The sequence below is a fragment of the Cotesia typhae genome, unplaced genomic scaffold, assembly GCF_013202065.1.
Source record: "Cotesia typhae breed Kobodo isofemale line unplaced genomic scaffold, CoteBio_Ctyphae contig_20, whole genome shotgun sequence".
NCBI classification, from domain to species: Eukaryota; Metazoa; Arthropoda; class Insecta; order Hymenoptera; family Braconidae; genus Cotesia; species Cotesia typhae.
The window spans coordinates 5,112,114-5,139,058 of record NW_027423725.1 but is presented as its reverse complement, the minus strand read 5'-3'; the positions used below and the strand labels follow the sequence as shown (position 1 = coordinate 5,139,058).

The 26,945-nt window shown below is 29.8% G+C and overlaps 1 protein-coding gene across 10 annotated transcripts; it reads right to left on the bottom strand.

Annotated features, from left to right (window-relative positions):
• Positions 1 to 221: 221 nt before the first annotated feature.
• Positions 222 to 26,935, bottom strand: Dip2 (disco-interacting protein 2). 10 transcript variants are annotated; one of them, XM_074259080.1, is made up of 15 exons: positions 26,646 to 26,935; positions 15,504 to 15,575; positions 11,578 to 11,730; positions 10,930 to 11,073; positions 8,319 to 8,982; positions 7,819 to 8,230; positions 6,995 to 7,736; positions 6,290 to 6,720; positions 5,979 to 6,210; positions 5,182 to 5,312; positions 4,728 to 5,114; positions 4,308 to 4,643; positions 3,952 to 4,248; positions 3,322 to 3,875; positions 222 to 2,600 (listed from the first exon to the last, which is right to left on the bottom strand). In XM_074259080.1, the coding sequence occupies exons 1-15, from the start codon at positions 26,728 to 26,730 to the stop codon at positions 2,348 to 2,350; spliced, it is 4,893 nt and encodes a 1,630-aa protein (XP_074115181.1). In that variant the 5' UTR covers positions 26,731 to 26,935; the 3' UTR covers positions 222 to 2,347. The 10 variants fall into 10 exon arrangements, with proteins under 10 accessions (XP_074115181.1, XP_074115177.1, XP_074115176.1 ...); XM_074259076.1 differs by lacking the exon at positions 26,646 to 26,935 and adding an exon at positions 17,261 to 19,602 and having other exon boundaries at positions 5,182 to 5,294; XM_074259075.1 differs by lacking the exon at positions 26,646 to 26,935 and adding an exon at positions 17,261 to 19,599.
• Positions 26,936 to 26,945: the final 10 nt, after the last annotated feature.

Sequence of the window (26,945 nt, the reverse complement as noted above, 5' to 3'; positions counted from 1 at the left end):
ATTCTATGCATAATTATCCTTAAAAAAAATTGATATTTCAATGCAGAATAATTTTTAGGTATCAATTCGAATACAGAAAAATAATATAAAATATTTTTCATCAATGTATGAATTTTTAATATTTTTTAAACTTCAACTTGTCGTCATAAACACTACTCATACAAGCTTGTTAACGATATAAAGTGACAGGATAAATTTATGAATAATAAATACATAAACGATTTTTTAAAAAATGTACATTACGTTTATTCGACTTGCTCTGTGCAATATTTTTATTTTTGTTTAAATATTGAAGTAAAAGGTTGCGATTGTATCATTTTATCTTACTAAATATGTATATAATATTATTTATCAATAATAGTATATTTTAAATATTTTTCGTAAAGAAAAAAATTTTTTTTTAAAAAACGCTACAACTGCTACGGCAGTCTTTAATTTTTGTCTCACTATCGTGAAATTGGGGATGTTACAATATAATTATTATTGGGCAAGTTATCAGATCATCAGAAAGTCTACTAGATTAATATTATTCTGACATTATTAATGCTTAATTATCCTACTGACAATCAATAATTGTATTTATTAATACAATAACTATAAAGTATACTAAACGTACAAAGAGTGGTTTTATTATTTAAAAGAAAATAAAAACAACAGTATTTCATTTATATACATACATGAGCATGATTATTAAGAGAATAAATAATTAATTTTTCCACCTTGCGGGTGAAAATAAAACTCGGGGGGCCGTCCGCAAACTAATTTCATTAGATAATTATGTTGTGTTTATATAAAGAGATAATGAGTGTGAGAATTATTATAATATGACAAACATACTACATTCCTATCAATTATAATTATCAACATTTATACATATAATTTGTTCTTCTCGCATGCATATACTCTCGCAAACAAAATTTATTTTCATTATTACTTTTGTGCGGTTTCGTTGACGCCTCGATAAAAAATTTTCTCAGATTAGTTTTCAAGTTTATTTCAACAAATTTCATCCAAACAAAATTAATCACGGTTTAATGAAGCTTAAACTAACAAAACTACTTTTTGTTGAAACTATTTTGAAAAAAATTTTTTTTTTTTTTTTTTTACCACATCCAGCACTCATAAGAAAAATATTAATAGTTTATAGACACAACAGATTACAATAATAAAAAAAATATTAAAACTAAAAGAAACTAAACAAAAACATTAGTATGCCTTTATTAGGTTGGCATATCACAATTATTCAATCATTTTAATTATCATATTTGATATAAAAATTGCATCTTTAAATTCAACGTGCACAAAGAATCATACATTTTTTTCGCGGAACAGGCAAAAATTTATATTTTTGTTTTTCTATCAATTAACTTGAATTATTTACAAGGAATATCGATGATTACAGTATTAAAAGAGCTTACGTGTCTTGCACTCGACGATACTCAATCACTGATTAGCTTGATGATATACGAAGAGAATAATAAACTGATTATCGGTGTTTTCGAAAAATAATTATTTTCGTGATAAAATTAATGTTCAATAATATAAAGTAATGAAATTAATGACTGTACATTATTTGATTGATAAAATGGAGTCCAGAGAATTCAAACAAAATATTGGTTTATGTATTTATTCCAATAATTAAAAATGAATGATTAACGATTTGTATAAAATTTTGTTATTTTTATAAAAGCAAATTTGAGCCAGAAATTATATATATAAAATAAAATTTAAGCGCTATTAATCACATTTTTTTTTCGTGTTCGGCTTTTTAGTTATTATATAAATATAAAAAGCATTCTAAGCTTACAAATAACAGGTTTTGAAAAAAAAGTCATTATTAAGATCGATGATTAGAAAAAACCATATCTAGTCTAATTGATTGTAGGATCAATACAAATATATAGATATGAATTAATGTTTATGACTTTAAATATTTATTTTATTGAATGTGACTATAAAAACGATAAATATGTATTGTCCGATCGATCTTTCAGTCTACTCCAAATACGAAATGGAGTTAAAAGAAAAATATCAATAATTTACAAATAGCTGCCCTTGAATACTTTCGAATCAATACGTTACTCAAGAAACTTTTTTTTTTTTTTCGGTAATTATCAATGTTAAAATCGAAATATCAACTATATTAAAAAATACGAAAATTAAATTAAATTATTAATAAGGATAAATAAATTGATATGAGAACATTACCCAGCTGGGAGTCAAAAGAAAATTGATCAACTATGTCGATTATTGAGACGATAATAATTGGTCTATGACTACAATCAATCATCAAAAAATAAAGATAAATTAAATTATTAATAATATTTTTCGCTACTCTCAAGCTCGTTCACATGTTATATGCTACATAGATGGGATCTAGTTGATCTGCTAAAAATCCATCACGTAAATGCATCCTCTGTTTTTCACCCCGTGAATTGATTGGCACCACGCCGGGATCAACGACTACGACAACACCAACAACCAAATGATGTTCTTCCAAAACGGCACTAGTTACAAGAGCAACGAGATCCAAAGCTTCGCTCTCACTTCCATTTAGTTCAACAACAACGACAAGTAAATTAGTCCACGTAAACACAGCACTGTAATAAAAAATGTACCAATTAATAATGTTATTACTTAATAATCACTAGTGATTAAGGTAGGTCATGAAAAAAAATTTTTTTTTTATTAATATTTTGAAGTGGTCCATCAATTTTCTAAATTAATAATCAATTCAGCGTTTTGATTCAAGTAAAAACTTTTTTTTTTACCTTATCATATTTCAGAGTGTCTAAAAGAATAATAAAAAAAGAATAAACAATTTTTATTCAATCTTTGACTTTTAAAAAAAAATTTTATAGTTTTTAGAACAGGATTGACGTTTCTTTTTACGACAAAAGTTGTATAAAATGTATAATAAATCTGTACATTTTAAATCATGTTTAATTATAAATAATGTCAAAATTCTGAAAATGATCTAGGGTTATTAATAGTGATATAAAAATTTTTTCGGACTTAGAAAAAAAAAAACAGAATTTTTATTATACACCCTTGTGGTTTCTGGGCGTCATTAGGGCGTATAATTTTTGTACGCCCTTATAGCATCTGCAACGCGATATGACATTATATATCTGTAAATATACTTCAATACGTCAATATCAAGGTAAATCATTAAGATAATAAAGGAAAGAATCAGAAAAAGAAATAAAAATAAAATAATATCTTGAGATATCAGGATTATTGTCATTCATCAAGCTCAAAATATCTTATCAAACAATGAATCTGTTATGAAATAATAAAACGATAAAAATGTATTCTTACCATTCTGCAATTTTTTTATGACACCGCATTACACTGTTCTCAATATCAATAGGATGATAACGCATGCCTCGTAATAAAATTGCTTCGTCAAGAGCACCAACAACAAAAACGGCGTCATGTAGTTCAGCGTCACCTGGGACAATGTCAACATCAGCACTTATATTATCACCAGGTACATCACCAACAGCTGATTGTTGAACACATTCAGTACGCCTTAAGAAACCAAGATAGCCAGTTCTTGCGTACACTTCACCAGTATTCCCAGTGACTAAACGAGCATTAAAATGATCGGCGTAATCACTTTCATCGCCATAAATTGTAAAGTAACCGCTGGCATTATGAGATGATTGTACCCAGATTTCTCCTAAATGTGAATCACCACATTGACCTTTTGTTTCAGGATTTGCAATTATTACTTTGACGCCCGGTAAAAGTTTTCCAGATTCCATTAGACAAAGAGAATGAGGACTTCCACGTTCTACTAGAGAAACTCGATCGTTACGAAGTGCTCGGAGGTCAACATAAACCGTCGATGGTTCTGGACTCGATGCACCCTGATAAAAATTTTTCATAAAATTGTTAAATAAATTTTTAAAGAAATCTAAATAATTAATAAAAAATAATAATTACCTGTAGACAAATAGCAGTGTTGACTCGACAACCAAACGAAGTTGATACAGCGCGTGGACTGAGTCCAAGAGCAGAAAATAATTTACTGAAACTAGTAGTAAGAGCAATCCTTGGTCTTTCTTCAGCCACAACAACGCAAGTTCTTACACATGCAAGACTAACACCACGTGCTTTTAAAGCGTGAACCGATGAGCCTAAGCCTTTTGTACAAAGTTCCATGACTCCATAGGAACAAAATGTATCCCTAACTCTTGATTGGCTGACTGCTGATAACCACAGAGCCGGATTAGCTTCAACCTGAAAACAATTGTTAATTAATTAAATCAATTAAAAAATAAAAAAAAAAAAAGACGTACTTCTGATGGTGGTATCAGAATAGAATGATGACCACTGTATATACTACTGAGACACCAAAGAGCAAATCCCAGTCCTGAATATGGATCCAAACAGAGAGCAATGTGCCGTGACGGATATAATTCGCAAGCCAATTTCATAGCACGGCAAAGTGAAGTGACGGCAGCATGTGACATTTTGATACCGGCTAACATCCCCGTTGTCGAAACACTAAAGTCCAAATAGGCAAGCATTTCAGCAGTAGGTGCTCGGTACAAAACTGGCAGTTTCTTTTTTGGCATATCATCCATGTCGAGAACCATTGGCCAGCTTTTGATGTCAACTACATTATTAGCTTCCTGAAAATATTAATAATTCATGTTATAAATTATAGAAAATATTAATAATTTAATATTATTTGAAAATTTATTTTAAATTACTACCTTAGTCTTGAGCAATTTGAGTAAATTTTGGTTAGTGAGAACAAGTACAGATTTGCTGACATCAACGATCATGCGTACAGTCGGCAGTGTTGTTTGTAAATTTTGTGGATGAGGAGGCCTTATAGTTACAGGAACAGCTCCGACATAAAGACAACCATAGAAAGCACAAATTAAATCAGTTCCAGGTGGAAATATTAGAGCTACATGGTCTCCAGTATTGATTCTTCCACGATCCAATAAAAGATTACCAATTCGCTCAGCTTTTTTATGAAGTTGAGAGCATGACAGAGATGTTGCCACGGCTCCTTTGGCGTTTAATGATGTGAAAATTATATGATCTGAAGTACTAACAGCACGCCATCGAAGAATTTCCGAAATAAACTGATACTAAAATAGAAAAATTATAAATTATTAATAAAAAATATAATTTAAGGTATATGAAAAAAAAAAACACCTTTTTCGCATTGTCGCTGTCTTCATCAAGAACCCCTAAATCTCGTCCTTGAGCTGATGCGAGCCGATTACCCTGAACAATATTGCCCACCATAACACTTGCTGGACCAACATCTGAAACAGAATCCCCCGCTACACGCCCCCGCACCATTCCGTTAGTAAAATAACGCAAATACTCAACCTAATAATGAGTAGTCTTGCACATTCTTCCCTGACTGAGGCCGGAAAATCAAGATTAGAAATGAATGACATTTCAACTACCGAAATAATTTTGTTAGCTCAACAATTTTTGACTTATTGCTTCGTGACTTTTCTTATGAAAATATATTTTCAATATTTAAATAAAAAGTACAAAATTTCAAAACTTAATTGATAATATTTTAAATGAAATTAATGTAAATAATAAGTAATAATGTGGTTGAAATTAGTAAATGGTATTCAGAACTCAGCCAAAAGAATTTAAAAAAAAAAAAAAAAAAAAAAAAAAAAAAAAAAAAATATATTGAAAAATTACTATTTAGGAATGTAACTTAAATTATTAGTCGTTAAAAGCTTCTTTGAGCCCCACGTTGAGTCGAGTATTTGCGTTTTTTTTTTTTTTTGTTTATTTTAAATAAAATATTATTTTAATTGAATAAATTATAAAAATAAAGCTTTTTTTTTTTTTTAATCATTGTGAAATGCCATTTTAATATTGCGTACTTACTTTGTATTGATACTACTTACGCGGATTAATACTCGATTTTAGCAGCATGGGACTATTTTCACAATAAATACAAAAAATAATCAAAAACTTACCTGAATGAACTTCACGTGGTTTTGGTAAATTGGTGACACAAGTATGAGGGCACAATAAAACATTCGCTGGATGTAAAGTTCCTTCTATAAAACGTCTCTTAGTTTCAGATAAATGAATGCCGCCGAGAGGTGTCTTAGGTAAATAATTTGGAGGTACCAAAGCAAGACAATAAATTCCAACGGCATGAATAGAATCAACAGCTTGAAGTACGCGTGACATCCATTGGAAACTCTATTAAATAAAATAAATTTAAATTATTAAATGTCACTACAAAATGAATTTTTAATTAAAAATGTATTTATAAATTTACCTCTTCTTCGCTACAGTCAGGCCGTTGTTCAGCGACGACACATATTCTTTCATCTCTTAAAACTCGTACACTAAAAACAGCTATTCTTCCACGGTATATAAATTTCATAGGCTCTACCGCTAAAACAGTGGCAATTATGTCGTCAGCATTATGTTTTCGCCCTGTGACGGTCATGAGGCCATCACGTGACCCGCAAACAAAGATTAAACCACCAGGACCAAGAAAACCTAATAGGCCAGAACGTGCATACTCAGCATCACCTACAGTAGTTCCATCAGGCTGCAATGGCGATACTTTGAAAGTATTGTTCGTTAAACCCTGTAATCCCCAGTATTGACTTGCTGTTGCAGAGCTGTGTACACATATTTCTCCGACTTCGTCTGTTTTACAGATAAATGGTTGGCCTTCCATTTTTATGACTACAACAACAGCTGTTGAAAAAAAAAAAAAAAAATAAATAAATATTAATATGAATTCATTTATTACAAATATTGAAAATGTGTTCAAGGGTTGTTCTAATGTTTCTTTAAAGTTTTAGCTCTTAAAAAAAATTATAAAAATTATTATAATGAAATGAGTTGATTTCAAGAGCTTAAACTTCCAATGCATTATTTAAAAAAATTTTATTTTAATTTTTTGTCTAAACAATGTCGTAAAGAAAAAAAATCTAATAGAAAACGTATATTATAAATAACAAAAGCTTACTTCCGGGCATGACTTGTCCGCAGTCTTGAAGTGTTAAAGAGGTAAGAGAATTTTCTTGATCGACGCGTACGACGCCGTAACTTAAACCGGACATTGAAAGGACTCCACGACCGGTTGCATTAACGCCAGCCCGTCCTGGTCGTCTAATAGAAACTGTCAGAGCCTCGCTAGATGAAGCACAAGGGCATACGGCGTCAGGTCGAAGACCTTTTGATTGGAAAACAGAAAGAAATTGATCGCAAGAGGAAAGTGACCATGGATTAGCACCATCAGCCACCAGTAGTAACCTCACAGAAGACAAAGATATATCTTTGTGATCTTTGGTCGCTAAAAGACCCCAATGTAGATCTCGAGACTTAACAACAGCAACACTTGCACGGTGCTTAGTTATCATTTGCATCCAACTTGCTGGGTTAACTTTCATTAATGCATAAGGTATAAAAATGACATGCATTCCATTGAGGACACTTGTTAAAGTGCTGTGCCACAGTCCAACTTCTCGTTTGAAGTCTAGCACACAGACTGCATTTTCACCCTCGGTATAGCCGCAGGCCATCGTTAGTGCGCGACAGTGTGCAAGCATAGCAGCTCTCGTCACTGTAACGCCCATCACAGAACCATCTTTATCTGTTGTGTATTCAATATACGCTGGGGTATCATCAGTTAATCGGGGAGGTGGTAACCAATCTTTTGGAAATTTTCCTAAATGTTCAGTAACAAACCAATGTAATTTTGGCCAACCCTAAAAAATATCAACTATATTAATAAAATGTAAATGTAAATAGTTTTTAAATAAAAATCAATTTAAAATATTTAATGTTTACCTTGAAGGCAACGACCTCACCAGCAGCAGTCTTCGGTAAGCCTTTGAGACACGCCTCGCTGGTCAGTGCCACCTGTATACCGCAGCTGCCGAGGAGAAAGCCAATTTGCTGAGAGCCAGCATCACGACGGGTCAGCGGTACCTCAATTGGTACTGGAACTATTCCTGCTTGAAGACAACCATAGAATGCACACATAAAGCTAATAGGATCGTTGTTCGGATAGACAAGGGCGATTCGATCACCAGGCTTCAGACAGCATTCACCAACGTTCCGACTTAGGGCTTTATTTAATAGTGTATAGGCTATTTTGTGCGATCGACTCAACAATTTTCCGTAGGTAAGAGTCACACAGAGCTTCCCATTTGGATCCAAAACTGTTGCCGCTGGAGCTTTGTATGTTGCTGAACCATACCTGATAATTTAACAATAATTTTAGATTTTTTCTATTAACCTTACAACAATCAGTCAATTTGTAATGTAATGAAATAATATTAACATACCTTTGAATAGCAGCTTCTAATGATCTTGGCAAACCGGATGGTACTGACAGTTGTTCTCCAACAGCAGAAGTCATTATTCCTCCTTCCGGTTTAGGAGCATTTGGATCTTTTGGATTAGCGGCTATTTCCAATTCAATATCGTCATCTTCATAAAATTCTGGTAAGGGTCTTCTTTTAGGTCTTTTTAGTGTATTTAAAAGTTGTTGAATTTTAGCAGATACTTTCCAACGTCCCGTTGTTCCTGTATTATTTTCTTCAACTACATGGTACCGATTAACGCGGTCAGCGCCGGGTCTTCTTGACTGCGTTGTGTGAGTCACATCCGGTGGTTGAATATTACAGTAGGCGTGCGGAGTATACTCGGCAATGTCAGTGATGTCAGCTGGTGGTGGTCTTCTAGCTGGTGGTCGAGGTGGCGGTGGAGTGTCTCGTGCTGAACCAGTGCTGCTTGTATCCGAAAGACCTGTTCCGGTGGGACCACCAGCACCTGGTGATTCTTCTGTTACAACACTGTCTTCATCGCTGCTAGACTCTCCACTGTCTTGACGTTCTCGGTCAGGACTTCTTGCCATCACGGATGTTCTTTTTGATGGCATTGGAAGTGAAGGCTTTGGTCTACTTTGCATTGCTGCCAAGGCTTGCTGCACCGCTTCCTGCCGGACTTCTGTGCAAATTAAAACAAAATATTAATGATTTGTTTTTTCAGATTTACTTTGGTAAAACCTCTCATTTATTGGTAAATTTTTTTTTTTACAGATTTAATTTTTATAAAGTTGTGAAAAGTACTAAAATTTATTACGTCATGCTAGTATCTCCAACAAATACTTGTACAGACATTCATACATACATACATACAAAGGAAACTAAACTTCATGCGAAGGCTCGATGATGACTCCGTCACTCTACTTGTGGTTATTTTCTCTCATGATTACAATGAATTCTCTATGAGTACATTTTATTGTTAAGCTATTGTGTAAGCTAAGTATACAATCACAATAATCATATTTTACGCGTCCTTGCAACTGAACTAGCGGGAAACTTTTCGCACGTGGAAAATTAAATAGAGATTATCTTCTATAGTGTAATGTATAATATGTATACAAATATTAAACTCTTTTATTTAGAACATGAAATACAAATTATTTGATTTAAAAAAAATTTGTATTATTGTTTCAAAAAATCACTCATTTTATATTAGTAAGTTAGAATTCTTGAATGAAAAAGCAAAAAATTTTCCTTCAAAAACTTCACTTTCAAACCAAGTATTTCATTGTTTTCAAGCTAGACACATAAATACTTATAAACTTATATAGATACACAGAAAAAAAAATTAACTTGAGTCAAGTAAATAATTTTAAAGAACTTCAATTTCTTGATTTGATTCAAAAATTTTTCGTCTTGTTTTAAGAGAATAAAACACTTCAAAATTATTTTTTTGGTTCAAGAATTTTACTCTTGATTCAAATTAATCTTATTTTCAGTGTAGGGTTCAAGATATTATAGGCTTGCGACAATTTTTTAAACTTTGCTGAAACAAAAATTTTATTTTTGAAATGATTATTTGATTTTTTTTGGCTTAGGTTGGTAACATTTTGCACGAACTAAAAGAATTAATTATTAAAGCAAAACATTCGTTATTTTATAGATTTTTTTTTTTTTTTTGTAAATCAAAGAAGATTATAGTAAAATAAAATTTTAAAACCAAATATATTCTTTAGAGCAGAAAATTTTATCAATACTATTTTAGTATTTTTTATAAATTTCAGTAATTAGGTCTTTAATAGCTTTTTTTCAGCATATAATTTTTGATGAATTATAAATTTAATCTTAAAACTTATTCATAAAAGTGAAATATAAACAAGCAGTCAAATAAAGAAACTTAATTTTAAAAACATTTCGTTTGATGATTCCTCATAAAAACAATAGAGATTCTCAAAAATATTTTCTGTAATTCAAATTTTAAATTAACACAATGAATTTTATAATTTTAGTAGAAATTCCAATTGCGCACGCATTAATTTTAACTGATAAAAAATCAGGAATGACATTTTTTCGATAATTGAATGTATTTCAAGACTGTAAAACTAACTTCAATTCAATCATGAATTTTATATGAAAGAGAATGAATTCAATATTTGCAAGAAAATGAACGATTGATTAACTAAAAAAGAACCGTTTTTTTTCCACATTGAATAAAAACGTGAGAATTTTTAAAGAAAAAAAGAAAACAAACCTCACCACTCCTTAAACCATTTAAAAAAGAAACAGACTGAGTCACTATTTTGGTTCAGAAAATACATAATTGTTTGTAGAGAGTTTTGACTAATATTTGTCATAAATTAGTTAAAAGACGAATATTAATTTAGAAAAAAATAATATTAATATACTTATAATTTTTTATCATCGAGGTTGATAGATCTACTTACCGTGAAGTATAAAAACAGTAAAGACGACTAATTAGTTTTGAAAAGTTTAGGTATAGGTTCATCTAAGTGAAGAAAGGTTATAGCATGAAAAGAATTTTAAAAGTCTAATCAAGAATATAAATATTGATCCAAGTTTTTACTAATGATATTCTTCATTAATACTTCTTCGCATAAAAAATACTCACCAGAGTGATATCGGCTCTCATTTCGCGTGAGCCTGCGATTTCCGCGTCTCACAGCGGCAGCTGAATTTGTGCTAGCTCCAGTGTTCCCTACTGAGCTGCCAGATCCCGGAGGATTGGCAATGCCCCCAGGTACTAGCCGGCCTCCTACATGCAATATCAACGTCAACAATACATAGATAATACGACAGCTAATGTAAGTTACTTTCTCTTTTATGTTATCTACGAATATATGAACTAATATTTGTTTCTTCTCAAGTCCCTATAAAATTTTTTCGTTTTCAAATGTAATTTTTTTTTTTTTTTTTTTTTTAAATATTATTATAGAAAAATTTCACATATTTTTCGTATAAAGAACATATCCAATGTTTACAAAAGACAAAAGGCGTGTACATAGATATTAATTATAATACGAAAAGTCAAGACCATGCAAAACAACAAAAAAGATATGACATTTGAGCAATAAACTAGTGATAAATAATGAATAAAAAATAAAAATAAGTTAAGTGAGTGGAAATCCAAAACCAGAGGAAATGATGCAAAGATTATTTTAATTGACGAAGTGTTGGGATTTTACGGCGATAATTAAGTGGCACAGTAAAGCCGGAAACATGAAAAACATTACTGGATAAAAGCGGTCAGCAAAACTACCTGAGTGATAACGTTTTTCAGAATGTGTAACTCGACGTTGGGTTCGTCTTGCACGTGGTTGTGGGCGTCCACCAACACCACCACTTCCATAACTCGTTCTATCACCCCCGCTATCACCTGTACCACCACCGCCAGATCCGGTTCCACCTCCTGCTAATGATAATCATGCAAATAGACATATCTCAAAAAATCTATAATTATTATAATAGTTTATCGTATTTTAAATTACCAAGCATTGCCAAATCAGTATCAATTTTAACTTTTCTTTATTCTCTATTCCTTAAAGGGCGTAATAATATAATTATTAAATCGAAGGTAGCACTTGAATAATTAATTTTCATATTTCTTCAGTTACAGTTCTTTTCGTCATTTGTATGAAAATTAAAAAAAAAATTTCGGATGTTTATGAATGTTTGACTTGAACGTACATAGTGTAACAGTAAAGGAGTCATTGAATCATTAAAACCACAACACTTAACTGTAGAATAAAAACTTTGATGGTTAACTCTACTGTTAAAACACAAAATAGTGTTAGCAAACGAACTTTAATGTTTTCATTGTATTCATAATACATACTTCAAAGAATTTTTTTTTTATTACTGATGAAACTCTCTTGCACTTAGAATTGAAATGAGTGTTCGGGGTGTGCAGTTGTGAATTCTTCAAATGCTTCTAAAAATTTCATTCTATTCTTTTTTTATTTTGGTAATTGTTCAGATGCGAGGTCAAGTCTATTTTACTTGTGTTTATAAAAAATTCACCAATCATCAAATTGAATTTTTATTACTTTTGAAATAAAAAAATATTTTACTCTATTCTTTCGTTTATGAAAGTTGGGAATTAATTCATTTAATTTAAGTTTGTAGATTTAATTATAAGTTTTAAAAATATGATTTTTATATTACAAGATATTCACATTTCTTCTTTTAAAAATTAAGAACACCTTTGAGAGTTAAAAAAAAAAAACGATTTTTTTTTGTTTCATTTTTTTCGGTTATATTTGACTCATTAATCATAAGAAAGTCAGTTTGAATCTGTTCTCAACATTAACAAAAAATATTTTTACATTAAGAGTAAAAATTATTTTTACTTTAAGTCATCAAACAATTTTCATTATTTTTTTTACAAGAAAATAATTGAATTGTTTTAACTTGTAATAAATTTGTTTTTGCTATTGAAGAATGTTGCCTTGTTGATAAATTTTTTTTTAACTTTCCGTTTTGAGTCTAATTTTAGAAACTCAAATCTTTGATAGTTGTCAAAGTTTTGAAGTCTTAGGACGATATTTCGACAGTATAAAGTAAGGCATGTGTGTAAACTTTAGATGATTTTTTAATAAACTAGACATATCATGTTCGCTTCGCTCGCCTTCATTCATTCAAAAATTCCGCTATTATTGTCGACCAATCAACAATGGAATAAAAGTCACAGATGTGACGTAAAACGATACATCCGGCTATCAACTTTTTAGAAGAGATACATCGATTGAAATCAAGTTCGTTACATTAAAAAAGGCTGAATTAAATTCAGATTTTTCAAAATTTGATATTAATTAATTAGATAGATTTTAAAAACTCTTAAAATTAAAAAAAAAAATTGTTTAAATTATTTATAAACTACCGAACCAATCTACTTCAGAATCTTATGAGTCTTCGAGCTCATAACGCTTCATTAAACACCGGAAATGAATTAAGTTATAAGGAATATCAAAGTGATTTTTGAAGGCAGCTTCACAGTTTAGCGTTGTAAATCAATTGCAAAAATTAAATAAGAAAATACGTCAATTACGTTTTCCAAAAAATACTGTGACCCTATAACTAGTTACGAATAGACGTATACACACAGAAAAAAATAATTACTTGAATCAAGTAAATAATTTTGAAGGATTTTATCTTCTTGATTTGAGTGAAAAAATTCTTAAACTTAGAAATTTTTCTTGCTTTAAGTAAATTTTACTTCATTCAGGAATTTTCCGTCTTGATCCAAGACAATGAAACTCTTAAAAATTACTTTCTTGATTTAAAAATTTTTTTCTTGATTCAAATTTATTTTTTTTTCTGTGTATTAGTTTGTTAAATTGATTCTAATTAGTGTGGTTTTCGCAATGATATGCGGTAATCTATAACCTATAGACATACATTCGTGTATTGATTGGTAAAATAAAGCCTTGTAAAAATAGAACCCAACGTCGGCGCTAGGAGTTCGAGTTGTGCAAAATCAGAGTTTTCAAGTGTCAAGTAATATAGCAGATGGTGCTGGGAGCGGCATAATATCGCACGCGGAAGTAACTCGTATGCTCTTCTATATACAGTTAGCGGTATATAATAGTTGAAGCTGAATATATAAGATTATTCTTGGCATGCGTATGGTGTATTTTTTTCCTTTCTTCCTTATAAAATATTACTATTTTATTTAATGTTTCAAGAAGTTAATATGACCAGCTTAGAAGTTAAACAAACTTTGCTATATAATTATTTTCTACCTGTTTTATTTATTTTTCCCCTTTGAGAGTTGATTATTGTAATTTTAAGTTAATAAAGTATATATGATAACATTCATACTCGTGTATAAGGTGCTCAACAATTCAAAACTAAAGTTGCGTTTTAAAGGTTGCAGTTACCTTAGATGACCTGAAGCCACCCAATCGTAACGAATTATGTTTACGAGGTTTTTAGTGTATAACACATAATATGTATTATGTATTTAAAAAAAAAAAAAAACGACTTTTTATTACGCAGATTATATAAGATGGAATTGTCACGGACGATTTAATTTCTAGTCTAAGGTGACATAAAAACAATCAAAACAAAGTCGTACATTTTTTTTTTTTTTTTTAAATATAAACAAACATGATTGTAATTCAAATTGGCTCGATGTATTTTTTTAACTGATTTTTTTTAGTAAAAAAAAAAAAAAAAAAAAAAAATAACTTCGTTTTTTATAACGATTTAAAGACTAACTGTTGAAATAACACGTTTAACGTCTAAAAAACGAATAGTGAAGAAATATAATATTACATTACGTTTCGACAAAAGGAAAAGTATTCACCCGAGCATACAAAAAAAACACATCTTGGTGGAAATCTTGACTTTCGCCTCTTTACTGAAGTTTAATTCCATCATTATGCGCTTCTTGAGAATTAGGACTCAAACATGGCTAGCGCCAAAGATTAAAGATACAATGCGAGGAAAATTTATGACAATCTCTTTGAGAAATCACCAAGGCCATCAACAGTTATGTATTATGAAATATTTTTTTGTTTGTATTATTTGTTCATTCATTAATTGATTATCATAATTGCAATCGAACCCATTTTAGTTTTTTAGTAAAAAGCAGTTCTATCACCTTTGTTAGTAACAGGTTAAAAACATTCAAAAAATGTCGAGAATAGTTATTACAATTAATTGAACAAGAAATATTATATTTTCGTGCAAAACAATTGGACGTTGCTTCTTTATTTTAATAGAACTTTAAAATTAATTTATTTTATTTACCAAAAAAAAAAATTATTTTCTATTTTTAGTGACACTACGTTTTAAAAACCTATCCTAAACAGTGTTACGATTGTCACACGGAAAAAAAAAACAGTCAAGAAATTATTGTTTTATATTTCAGTCGATGAGTTGAAAATATTACTGTTTCAAATAAAATAAGTGAACATTTCTATGGTTCAACATTTATTTAGCGATAAAAGACATTTTCGAACTGTAAAGTTACATTTGAAACTATAAAAATTACTATGCATTAAAAATTATTTCTAATAACAATGTCATAGGAAACACTAAGTTTTATAGCTTTGCATTTATAGTCTTGTACCACTGTTTGGAAAGAAATTTTTCAAGGGTTTTTTTTTTTTTTTTTTTTTTTTTTTTTTTTTTTTTCGTGTACGTATATTAACTAACCATAGTAAAATTAAATTAACTTACCAATTTGTTTTGTGGCATATTGTTGTAGAAGACGAGTCCGTTTTTTCTCATAACCTTTTTGCGTTATATCTCCTGCAAAAAAAAATTTTTTGTATCAAACAAGGATATCTATAAAAACATTATATGTATATTATATCCAGTAAGGTAATTTTTCTAAAGATTTGTTCTTCTTTTTTATCTTAAATCCGATTTATATTGTCCATATATGTATATAAGATATTGGTGCAAAAAATCTTGATAAATAATATTATTTCAGACATAATTGATTTCCAATATTTATTCACGATAATTTTTGATAAACCACGTAATATAAATTGCAATTAAATTTTTAGTTAGCTACATCTGTTTGAATAATCAATAAAAAACACTCAGCTTTCAAGTGTTTTGATTCTTCCACAAAAATGAAAATTTATAAGAACAAGATTATTCTGAAGCATCAAAAGAACTAAATCTTGTAGCAATAATAAAAATAATTCTGTTACAGCAACAAGATTTTTTTTAGCTGCAAAATAATTAGTCTCAGGCAAGAAGAGTCAGTTTTTGAACACAAGAATTACAAATTTAATAGACTGGAATAGTGCATGGATTTAAGATATAGTTTTTACTGAAACAATTTTCGAATTCAGAATTTATGTTTTGCTAATCAAGTAAAAATTAAAAATTGTTCCGTTTTTTGTTATCGTTGCCATGTACACTTTATATTTTAATGAATTACTAGTATTCACCAATCATAGGAAAGATAGGATAACATTTTTCTCGTATAATTATACTTTACGGTAGTTGAATTAATTTTTACAATGAATTATCTCAAGCGTATATTACTGCATCATGATATAATTATAATGCATAATCATAATAATATGTTTTTCACTCTTTATAGTTCAGTATTTCATATTTGATATAAAATTATAAATCTTAAAATAATCGGAAAATAAGTGTAATCATCCAGAATTTTGATAATAAAGTTTGTATTGCATCCCAAAGTTTTAAACTTGTTATAAATTATTCTGATAAGTTCCAAAAGAATGATTTTATGTCTTTCTCACATATTGACAAATGAAGATTGAAAGCGACAAATCGTGACATCCAAAAGTTTCGCGGAATTTAGATCATATAAAATTTTCGTATTAATCACTCTGTTGAATTAAAAAAAATTCGACAAATTTTTTAGCTTTATCTATAAATAAAATCTGGTGTTATAAGTTACGACTGTGTTAAACTCATTGAGCTCGAGAAAAGCATAAAATTTTAGGCTAATAGGTTTAACTGTTGAATAAAAACCGGATGTTACAGATAAAGAACGTTGTGGAAATGTTTTCAAGCAATTACTTTTAAAAGATTAATTCAACATATATTTTTTGATTCGTGACAAGTCGTATAAGTATGTACTACAGCAAATTACAGCTTATTATCATTATCTTATTAATCTTTCATTAAATAAACTAATTATCGATCAGCAACTAAGATTATTTCAACGAATTAAGAGCTCAAGTAGTGCAGGTTTAAATTAACCAACCCATCGCAAGAATGGTAAAAAAGTGTAAAAATAAATGAAATAAATGGAAAACAAGAAGCATGTTAGTAAAAGTTGCAGCGAGCTTCGCTGCACTTCGTACTCTATTCTTTACGGTTTGTAACTTGGATAATAACCGAGATCGATTCGCATCGGTGTTAATCGCAATACCCATGAAGTAACGTAACGTTAGTACAAAAAACGCATAATATTTTAAATAGTATTGTCAATAATTGAATCTTACTGGATCGTTTTCTCAATGAAGAACATTTTCGTATAAGATAAACTGGTTGACTGGATCCATTAGCTCGTTTTAATTGAGATTTTCGTCGTAATGGGCGTCGTTTAGGTATTTTTGATCTTTCAAGTTTAACTGTATGACTATTCCGTTTAGTTTCTTGATCATTTTTACAAACATGAAATTTATCATTCACTTGGATCTTTCGTTTACTAATCAATTGTTTTTTTTGTTCTGTTTCACTCTCACTTGACGATAAACAACGATAGTAACTTCCATTGCATTTAACAGATTCTTGTGGATTAATTTTCACTTCAAGCTCAGATTCTTTGGCTAAATAACTCAGAAACTGTTTGCTTGCAAAGAAGTTTGACGAAGCTAAAATGTATTTAGATGATTTCCAGATTGGTCGCTGTTCTAATACTCCTCTTAACTCTTTAGAAAATATTTTATCCTCATTGAAATCACTGATCTTTGGTTTACTTGAACATTTATAACCTCTGGATGATTTGGATGATGATGATGAAAGGAATGACGAGGTCATCATTGAAGAAGATGAACTATGTATGGAATTTGAAATTTCTTGTTTTTCATTAAAATCACCAGAAAGTAGTAATTGTTGATCATCAAATTCGTCAGATACATTGGATGACCAATCCTCTGTTTTTTTTTCCTCCAAAGTCGACGGACTTTCATCAACAGTAAAATATCTAATTTCTTGCCACACTCGACGTGTTTTTCGACAGCTTCTTTTTTCAGGGGTTACGAAATTCATCAGATTATTAGATATTGGAGTATTATTTTTTTTATCAACACCACTAATAACAATAGTATCACCTTTTTTTTGATGTATGCTTGAGTTTTTAGACGTGGACGTTCGTTTGAAATAGCCTTCTTTAGTAATACTAAGGGATGGTTTTGATAACTTTTTCCGAAAGAATCCATTTTTTTTACATTTCGATTCAGCATCATTTAAAAAAGATAACGGAATCTCATCAACTGATGAACAATCTTTCGAAATTACTACGCGACTTTTTTCTGGTGCAGACACTGTCCGGGCAACTTGATGCTGACCTGGTTGTTTCCGATCTTTTAATGCACTGTCTAACGAATGATGAACAACAGAAGTGGTTGATGATAATCCATGAGATGGGAAAGGTACTGGTACGGAATCTAACCACACACGACCAAGACTGACACTGATGCTAGGTGGTCCTTCACCTGTTGTCATAGACAATGAAAGGTCTGGAGTTAATTGATCGTCGTCTACAGATTCTGATATATTCTCGATACATGTTGACTCGACAGAATTGATTCGGGAACATCTCATGAACACCGGAGAACTTTCAAGTCGAAGAATACCCAGTTCTTTCGTTATAGAATCAGGAGTTTTAGTTGGTTTTGATTTTCTTGGAGGTTTCGGAATTTTCGGTTTTGAAACACGCTGAACAGGAATTTCTGATTCTTGTTTCCATTTCTCTTGACTCCCATTGATGTCATTTAACCATTCATTATAACCAATTGTACCTTCAGTCTCTTTAATTTTTATTTGTACAGTATTTTGATTACATTTCGACGTAGTGATTTCTTTAATAATTTCTCTAGAATCATTTTGTTCAATTACAGCGTTATTGTCATTCTTTGAAATTTCATTGTTGACTTTTTGTAGTTTATTACGTCTCTTACCACGATCCAAATAACTTTTACGTATTGAAATTCTTTTGAAGGATTCGCTGCGCTTAAAGGATGGCTCATCACGATCCTTCTTACGGCTTACGAGCCTCCTCAAATTTTCAAATGAGATCGACCTCATCGGCTTTCAAGTATTTAATAGATGTTAAAAAAAATTTTTTTGAGATACTATATTTGAAAATTTTCAAATATAAGTAGTAGTAAATCTTGCATGATGGAGACTTTTACTCTCATGATACACTCGCAGTTTCCTTCTCTTTCTTCTTCTATTTCTCGTCTGCTCAACTTGTACCGGTTCGAGGTCTTCCAGTCTTCGTTGTTGCTGCTGCTGCTTAATGTTCGTTTTTCCTCATGAAATAACGTTGGGGAAGTGGTTAATGCGGGTGGCCGGTTGTATCATCGTAAAGGGTCAACAAATTTATCATGCAAATTTTACAATTGTTTACAATTCAAGTTTTTTACAAAATATGGTTTTTTATTTTTAGTAAACTTTTTTCATCATTAAAAAATACTTGTTTATTGAACCGAAGTTAAAAACATTTAAGTAATAAATGAGTTAATTATTCATATCATTTGCATATTGAATAACTCTCACTGGAGCGTAAACAACAATTGGATTCTTATACGACACTGTTACGACGACTTGTGGAGGAGTAAAATTTATTTAAAAAAAAAATAAAAAAGAGACTCCAAAGCACGTTTGTTGCTTCACGGACAAAACGACTTTCTCCCTTGCGCTCTCCCTCCCAGCGATCATAACGACGTTGATTCTCGCCCTTTCTTTTGCGATCTTCTGGTATTCACGACCTTTCTCACACTATCTTCTTAATACTTCCTGATTATTTTATTTTTTTTTTTTTTTATTTACTTATTATACTCGAATTATTTCTAACATCTAACAACCATTTGATGTCATGAAATGATTATTTAAAATTGTATAGAATAAAAGGAGAATTGGTGATATCATTATTTAATAAAAAAAATTTATCCGATTCCACATAGCGATCGAATGTTAGAGAAAACCATAGTTGATTTGTTGCAGAATTAAACCTCCGTAGTATTTAATAACATCGATATCCCCTTCAAGTATTCAATAAAAGCAATGGCGTAAGATTCAACCATATATAATATTATATATGTAATGAATATTTTTTTATAGTTTACATGTTCCTTAGAATATATTATTTAAAAGTTAACAAAAACTATTAATAAGTTTTAATAAATTTTCACTAGTTTAATAAAATATAAAAATTTTCTATAAGAAACAATAAGTACTGTAGAATTAAAATGATAACAATGTTGCCGCGGATAAAGGTATAACAGCACTGTTTACTTGGCCTGGGAGCAAGAACATCAGAGCGATCGTTTTCTCTATACTACTCCTTCTTCGCTTCTCTCTACGTCGTGGACCCACCCTTAGGGGGCAGATAGTCCTAACTAATACCACATTCCACAACACAAGTCAATTTATTCACGTTATAAGTGAATATTCAAATAGTTTCCAGATAGTATTTCTTCTTTTTTTTTTCTATTTCTTTTTTTTCATTCATTATTGTTTTTGTATTTTTATCAGCTGATTTGCTGAAAATAAACAAATTTGTGGAGGAGTTTTACGTTTTTATCACTGAGACTCAAACAGGGACGTCAAGAATATTAGGAAGAATATGATGAGTTCAAATATGAAGAAATATAAAAAAAAAAAGAACCAACAGTGGTGGAGTAGCAGTTATTATAGAGTAAAATGAATCTAAAAGTACAATAAAATGTAAAACAAGTTTTAAGAAGGATACACAAGTGGTGTTGGCCACGTTGGCAAGACACTGGCGTTGCTCGTGCGCGACCGCGATCGAGCAACGCAACGAAACGATGGCAGCCTGTGGGAAGGCGCCCGGTAAATAATAGTTACACAGGAGTAACATAAAGGTAAAGTAAGAACGCAAACTAACAGCAAAGAGTTTAAGAGAAAGAACGAGTAATTTAAGAGTGGAGTGGTGGCATGTGGTCCGTCCACTCTCGCCCGCGAGCGGCACTTCTCTCCCGATGTCTTCGCTCATACCAGCATCTCACTCCCCTCTTATACATTACATTTAACAATCTTGATGCATAGTTGTTTCTATATAATCTATATACTGGGTATAGTAAAACTACCAAGTAATTTTTAACGTAAAACAAAAATTATTTACTGATGTACATTCTTATCGAATAAAATCCCTTGAATTATTATTTTCATTCAATTAATGTGTAAAAAAAATTTTTAACTCCATTTACATAAATGGCTAAAGCCACATGAATTATGAGGTGTAATCGATACCAAAAACATTTTATCTTTGATTTATATTTTAATAGTATCAACAAAAAGATTATTGAGTCAGAATCTTTTAAATTTTCTCGCTAAAAAAAAAAAAAAAAAAAAAAAAAATAATAATTTTCCAAAGTTGAAGAAATTATTATTTTTCATTCCGGATTTCAAGAATCGAGTTTTCATCCGAGATGAAAATTTGAAGGTTGATTGAAACTGTTGAGACTGGTTTGAAGCTTAGATCAAAATGTTGAAACTGAATTGAACTTTAGGTTAACCTGAATTTGAAACTGAATAATCTAGATATTCTTCGTTCATTTATATACAGTGCTATCTCCTGAAAATATTTTAGTTACGTCTTAATTTTCCATTATTCACTAACGCAAGATAAAAAAGAACCTATTATACCTAAAGGTAAATACATTTTATATTAAAAAAAAAAAAAAAAAAAAATAGAATTAACTAGGTACACAAAGTTTTACGTAGTCATCAGATATATACGTTCTAAATAAACAAGATTTGCTTTGTTTCAATAAAAGAAATATTATAAAATATAAATGCAAGCATAGAGCTGATTCTGCTCAAATACTACAAACCTTATTCAAATCGATTTATTCATTCTAGAGGTATAGTTGTTTATCATAAATTTTTATTTTTTTCGTGATTAGTTTTGAATTTATTGACCTGAGAGCTTTTAGAAAATGATTGTTTTTACGCTTGAAAAAATGCATCAAATACAGTTTACTCCGTTTAATTCGGTTGATTCGTCTAAAAGATATAGTTGTCGGAAAATGTACAGAAACGGATTTTTCAAAAATAACGGTTGCGTTTCTCAACTGATTGATCTTCAAAATATAGTATCTTTTTACGATAGAACCGCTGCGTTAAATTTCATAAACCTTGTTTAACTCAGTTGACTTCCCGGATCGAAAAAAAAAAACTTAATTTTGACTTGGTTTGACTTAATTTCCTTTGTAGTTCAATTTTTCTCCAGATCTTGAAATATTGACTTTTTCGGTCTTAATATTGACTGAGATTACGACTTAAATAAACAACTCGCTATCGAGTCGAGAAATCTAGTCGTCTGCTTGACTTCATTATACCTTTTTTTGTCTTAAAAAACGCTAACTATGGAAGAAATGCAAGTGATGGTAACTTAATTTTGACTTTCTTTGTCTCAAATCAAGCCAACTAAGATACAAAATCAAGTGATACTGACTTGATTTCGACTTTAATTGTCTTAAACCGATCCTAACTAAGCCAAAATAAAAGTCAAAAGTAAGTCTAATGAAATGAAAATTTTACATTTATGGAAGAAAATAAATAAGTTGAAGGGTGAGACGGGTGAGAAGGGTGAAATAAATAAGACCTGGGTTATTTAAGAGATATCGTCGTAACAAATAAAAATATTGTTGTTTGCACTGCTTATGATTCGAAGCATTGAAGTTGCTCTACCATTGAAAAGTTGTTTTTTCTTTTCCTTGCAATTTTTTTTTTTTTTTTTTGTAAGAAAATCAAATTTTAAAAATACGCTCGAACATGAAAACTTATTATAAAAAGTATATGGATTATTCCACTAAATAAAATTATTATTTACTAGCAGTAAACAGCTATTCAGTAGCTATCGTTGCACGTAGGAGATTTCGAAAATTTTGATTTTTAAGATTTTTTAGGGCTGTTTGAATCCAAAAAAATGAGAAAAAAAAACGAAAAAATTTTTAATATGTGCCATTTTTTTAAAATCCAAATTCTAAAAATCCCTTACGTGCAACGAAAACCACATGCATACAGATTACAACGCTTTTTCTTTTTTTTTTGTTTTAGATAATCCGTTTTTGAGTTAGAGATCGCACCGTGGAGGGAGAAATTTTTTTGGGTTCCACAAAAATGCTAATAACTTTGTAACAACATGATATTTTTTGATAAAAATTTAGGAGAATAATCTTTAATGTATACTTTATAAAACAAAAAAATCCGATCCCCAAATTTCTTTATTATCCCAGTTAAAAAAAATGCCCGAAAATCACCTATTTTTTCGATCCTCATAGCGGCTATCTCCCTTAATATAAATAACAGAAGTAAAAAAAAACCAATATTGAATCTAGTCCGATTAACTCAATAACCTTGTTCTCTTGAAACAAGAAATTTTATTCTTAGCTCAAATTAGTAAACACTACTTTCCGGAGAAAAATATATTACGGAATATAAAAAACTTTGATCTTGGTACAAATAAATGATACATTTTGATTGATGAAAATATTTTTTAAATTCAAGGGTAAAGAATTTTAATTTAACTCTCAAAGATCAGTTAAATTGAGAGAAAATTATTTCATTGAAGACATAAAAATTGAAAGAAAGTTTATATTTCGCTCGAAAAATTTTGGTCGGTCTTAATTGAAAAATGTCCTTATAAAAAAACTATTAAAGAATAAAAAGAACGCCATTCGGCTACACCCGAAATGAAAGGTAGATTTCATAGAATTGATTATCATCTTGTCTCAATAACTTTCGTTTGACACTGAATGAAATTTATTTTAACATAAGTAGGTTGTTTTACACATTGCCTAAAAAGGGTTTAATCGAACTTTTAACTTCGATAGAGTAACTAATAATATGAAGAAGTTAACGTTATATACGTCAAATTAGAGGTAATTTTGTGAGCTTTCGTATGAATTTATCAAAAATTAGCTATCTTTTTTGTATCAAAAATTATACATAAATGAAGTCACCGAAAATGTGATTTTCCCTATTTTGATAATTTTAAAAAGCTACTATTTTTAAACTTATTGACGGATTTCGTTCATGTTCGAACTGACTCAAGGTTATTACCCAAAGAATATATGTGGTAAATTTCATCTAGATCCGTCAAGAACTGTAGACACAATTACGGCAACATATCGCGTTATATTACATGTATATATACATACATATATAAATTTTTTAACTAACGTTATTTTTGAACCTTACTCTACTAGTTAAGATATATTACGACAAAATTCCGACTAAATTCCGATATGAGGACCAATGCAAAAGATTAATTTCTATAAAATCTACCCAATTATGAGAGTTTTAGAACTTTCAGCTTTGTACAATGATTGTCAAGTAATTTATAAACAATATAAAGAAGTTAAATTTTTCATTTATGGAAAAAAAGATTTGAAGAATGATTTTTCCACTTTTTTGTTTTCCTAAAGTTTAACTTTATATTTTCTTTATTAAAAAAGAAAAAAAATTATTGCGGTGAAATACAAAAAGAGAAAAAAAAGTGTCAGAAAATTCTAATAACTATTAATTAATGAAAAAAATCACCTATGTAGGTCTTAAACTTGGACTTTTTAAATTTCGCACAGAAATGGCGCTACTGCAGCATCGCATCAACACAATTACTACCTCAATATGATAGATGCACTACAGCTGTTATTATTGCGTATTTTGGAATGCATAATATTAAGAAAATATGATTTTTGTTTTTTGCTAAAGTCCTGAAATGTGAATGGAACAACCTTTTCTTCTAGAAAAGTAATACTGCGAAAAAAACCTTTTTTCACCATAATTGATGTTGAAGATTGCGAAATTTTTTAAAACTCTCACTATTGTTTTATGTAAACAAATTAAAATATTAATACGATGATGAATTATAAGAAAATCAATGCACGAACTTTATTTATAAAACTTGATATTCAACATTTTCAGTACAATAAATATAATTATTTACGTTAAGAGAAAAAGTAATAGCGACCATTTTTTTTATTTTTCTATTCTTTATTTCTTTCTTTTGGTCTATTTTGTGGTTGTGCATTACACCTGTGCAATAGTCATATACTCGCGTGGTAACATCACACGGGTACATATTTATAGCATAACACTACGATATGATGAGACAGGACATGCCACACACAGGTAGTAATATTAACGTTGTAACCCTGAATAACTTGTGATCTAAAGTTATGAAGTAGAAATAGTTGAATAATGTTAAAAGTTCAATCACTCGTTCGTATAATACTAAAGATAAAGAAATTCATTATACTTTTATATATATATATATATAAAAAAAAAAAAAAAAAAAATACTTAGAAATTTATGGTACTGGTATTAGAAGAGATCTGATAATTTCTTGATTTAATTCAACAGATAAATTAGTACTTATTAAAAAATTAATTCATCATTTTTTTACAATTTGTAAACTCACAATTAATTCAGTTACAATTGATTTGTTGAAAAATTGCTAAAATTCATCCAATGTCAAATTTATGAGTGTAAAATAGACAGCTAATATTTAAAAATTTCAAAGTAATTTTAAATTTAATAATTTAAGTAAGAAATAGTTTTTAATTTACACAAAAAGAGTTTTTGAAAATTTGAAATTTCATTTTTTAGATTTTTATCTTTCTACTAAGTAAGTAATTTTTAAATTTAAAAAAAATTTATTAAGCATACAATTAATTGTCTGCTAATAATTATTATACGAAATTTTTTATCATAATTTATTTGTTGAAAAATGATTAAAAATTGTCAGATATTTGTTAATAACTTCAGTATCATAAACATTTCATACTTATATTAATTTTAGTATTATCAGATGTTTAAATTTTATAATGTTAAAGTATATACAGGATGTAAAACATATAATTTAATTCAAATATAAGTAAAATAAGCAAATATACTAATTTGAATTAAAATAAAAAAAACCGGCTATGATCGTGTCTTAGTCATGAGTTTAAGTGTACGCAAATGTAAAAGAGTATAATTGTCAGGATGACTGTTTTCCGAATAAAACCGAGAACTGGAGACTCGAGAGAATAGAAGTGTCAGCAATGAGATGAAACTAAATTAATATAAATACATACAATCATTAAATATCGTGCTATTTAAGCACTACAATATCTTTTTAATTGAATTATTCTACTCGGTTTAAACAGTAAATTATAAACATGAATTGAGTTACTTAACTCTTAATAAATAATAAATAACATTAATGATAATCATAGTTGTTTTTATATAATGACCTGACCTTTTTAGAATGAAAAAATGTATAAATAAAATGATTAAAATAAAAATAATAATTAGAATAAAATTTAAATTGAATTTAAACTAGGAGGTGCGGTCAGATGAACAATTTATTTGTCATAGCTATCAAAGACATTTATTTTCACCAACTGGTCGCTCCATTTATCCTATTAATTACGGTTTTTATCATTACGACAAGCTATGGATTATTAACAGCGCAAGTGTTTTAGGAAATTATTCGAGGCACAAAAAAAGTAAAAGGAATAAAAAAATTATCGATTATCAACAAGAGTGCCTTTACGTCTACGGAGATTCAAATAGGGTGAGTCAGAAGGGTTACCTTCTATATCTCAGTGCAAGGGGACGACAGATTATTATGAAAATATAATTTACCTTCGGAAAGTTCAAGCTCTAATTCTGCAAGCTTCTCCCGCACATCCTCGGGAAGTTTGCCGATGTCGATGTTAAATTCGGCCATCGCTAGGCCATCCGCAATTTCGGAAAATCACTAATTTTACAGCCAGACATTCCACTACCCGTCACCACTTTACGGCCATCTTGCTCTCGTCTGACACTGACTCGGTGGTACTTCGTCAACTCTATTGGCGGCGACACATGCTTGCTGATAAATTATTCTTTCCGTCTCACTCTTAAAATCATAATAATACTAATAATAATCAAAATAATTGATTG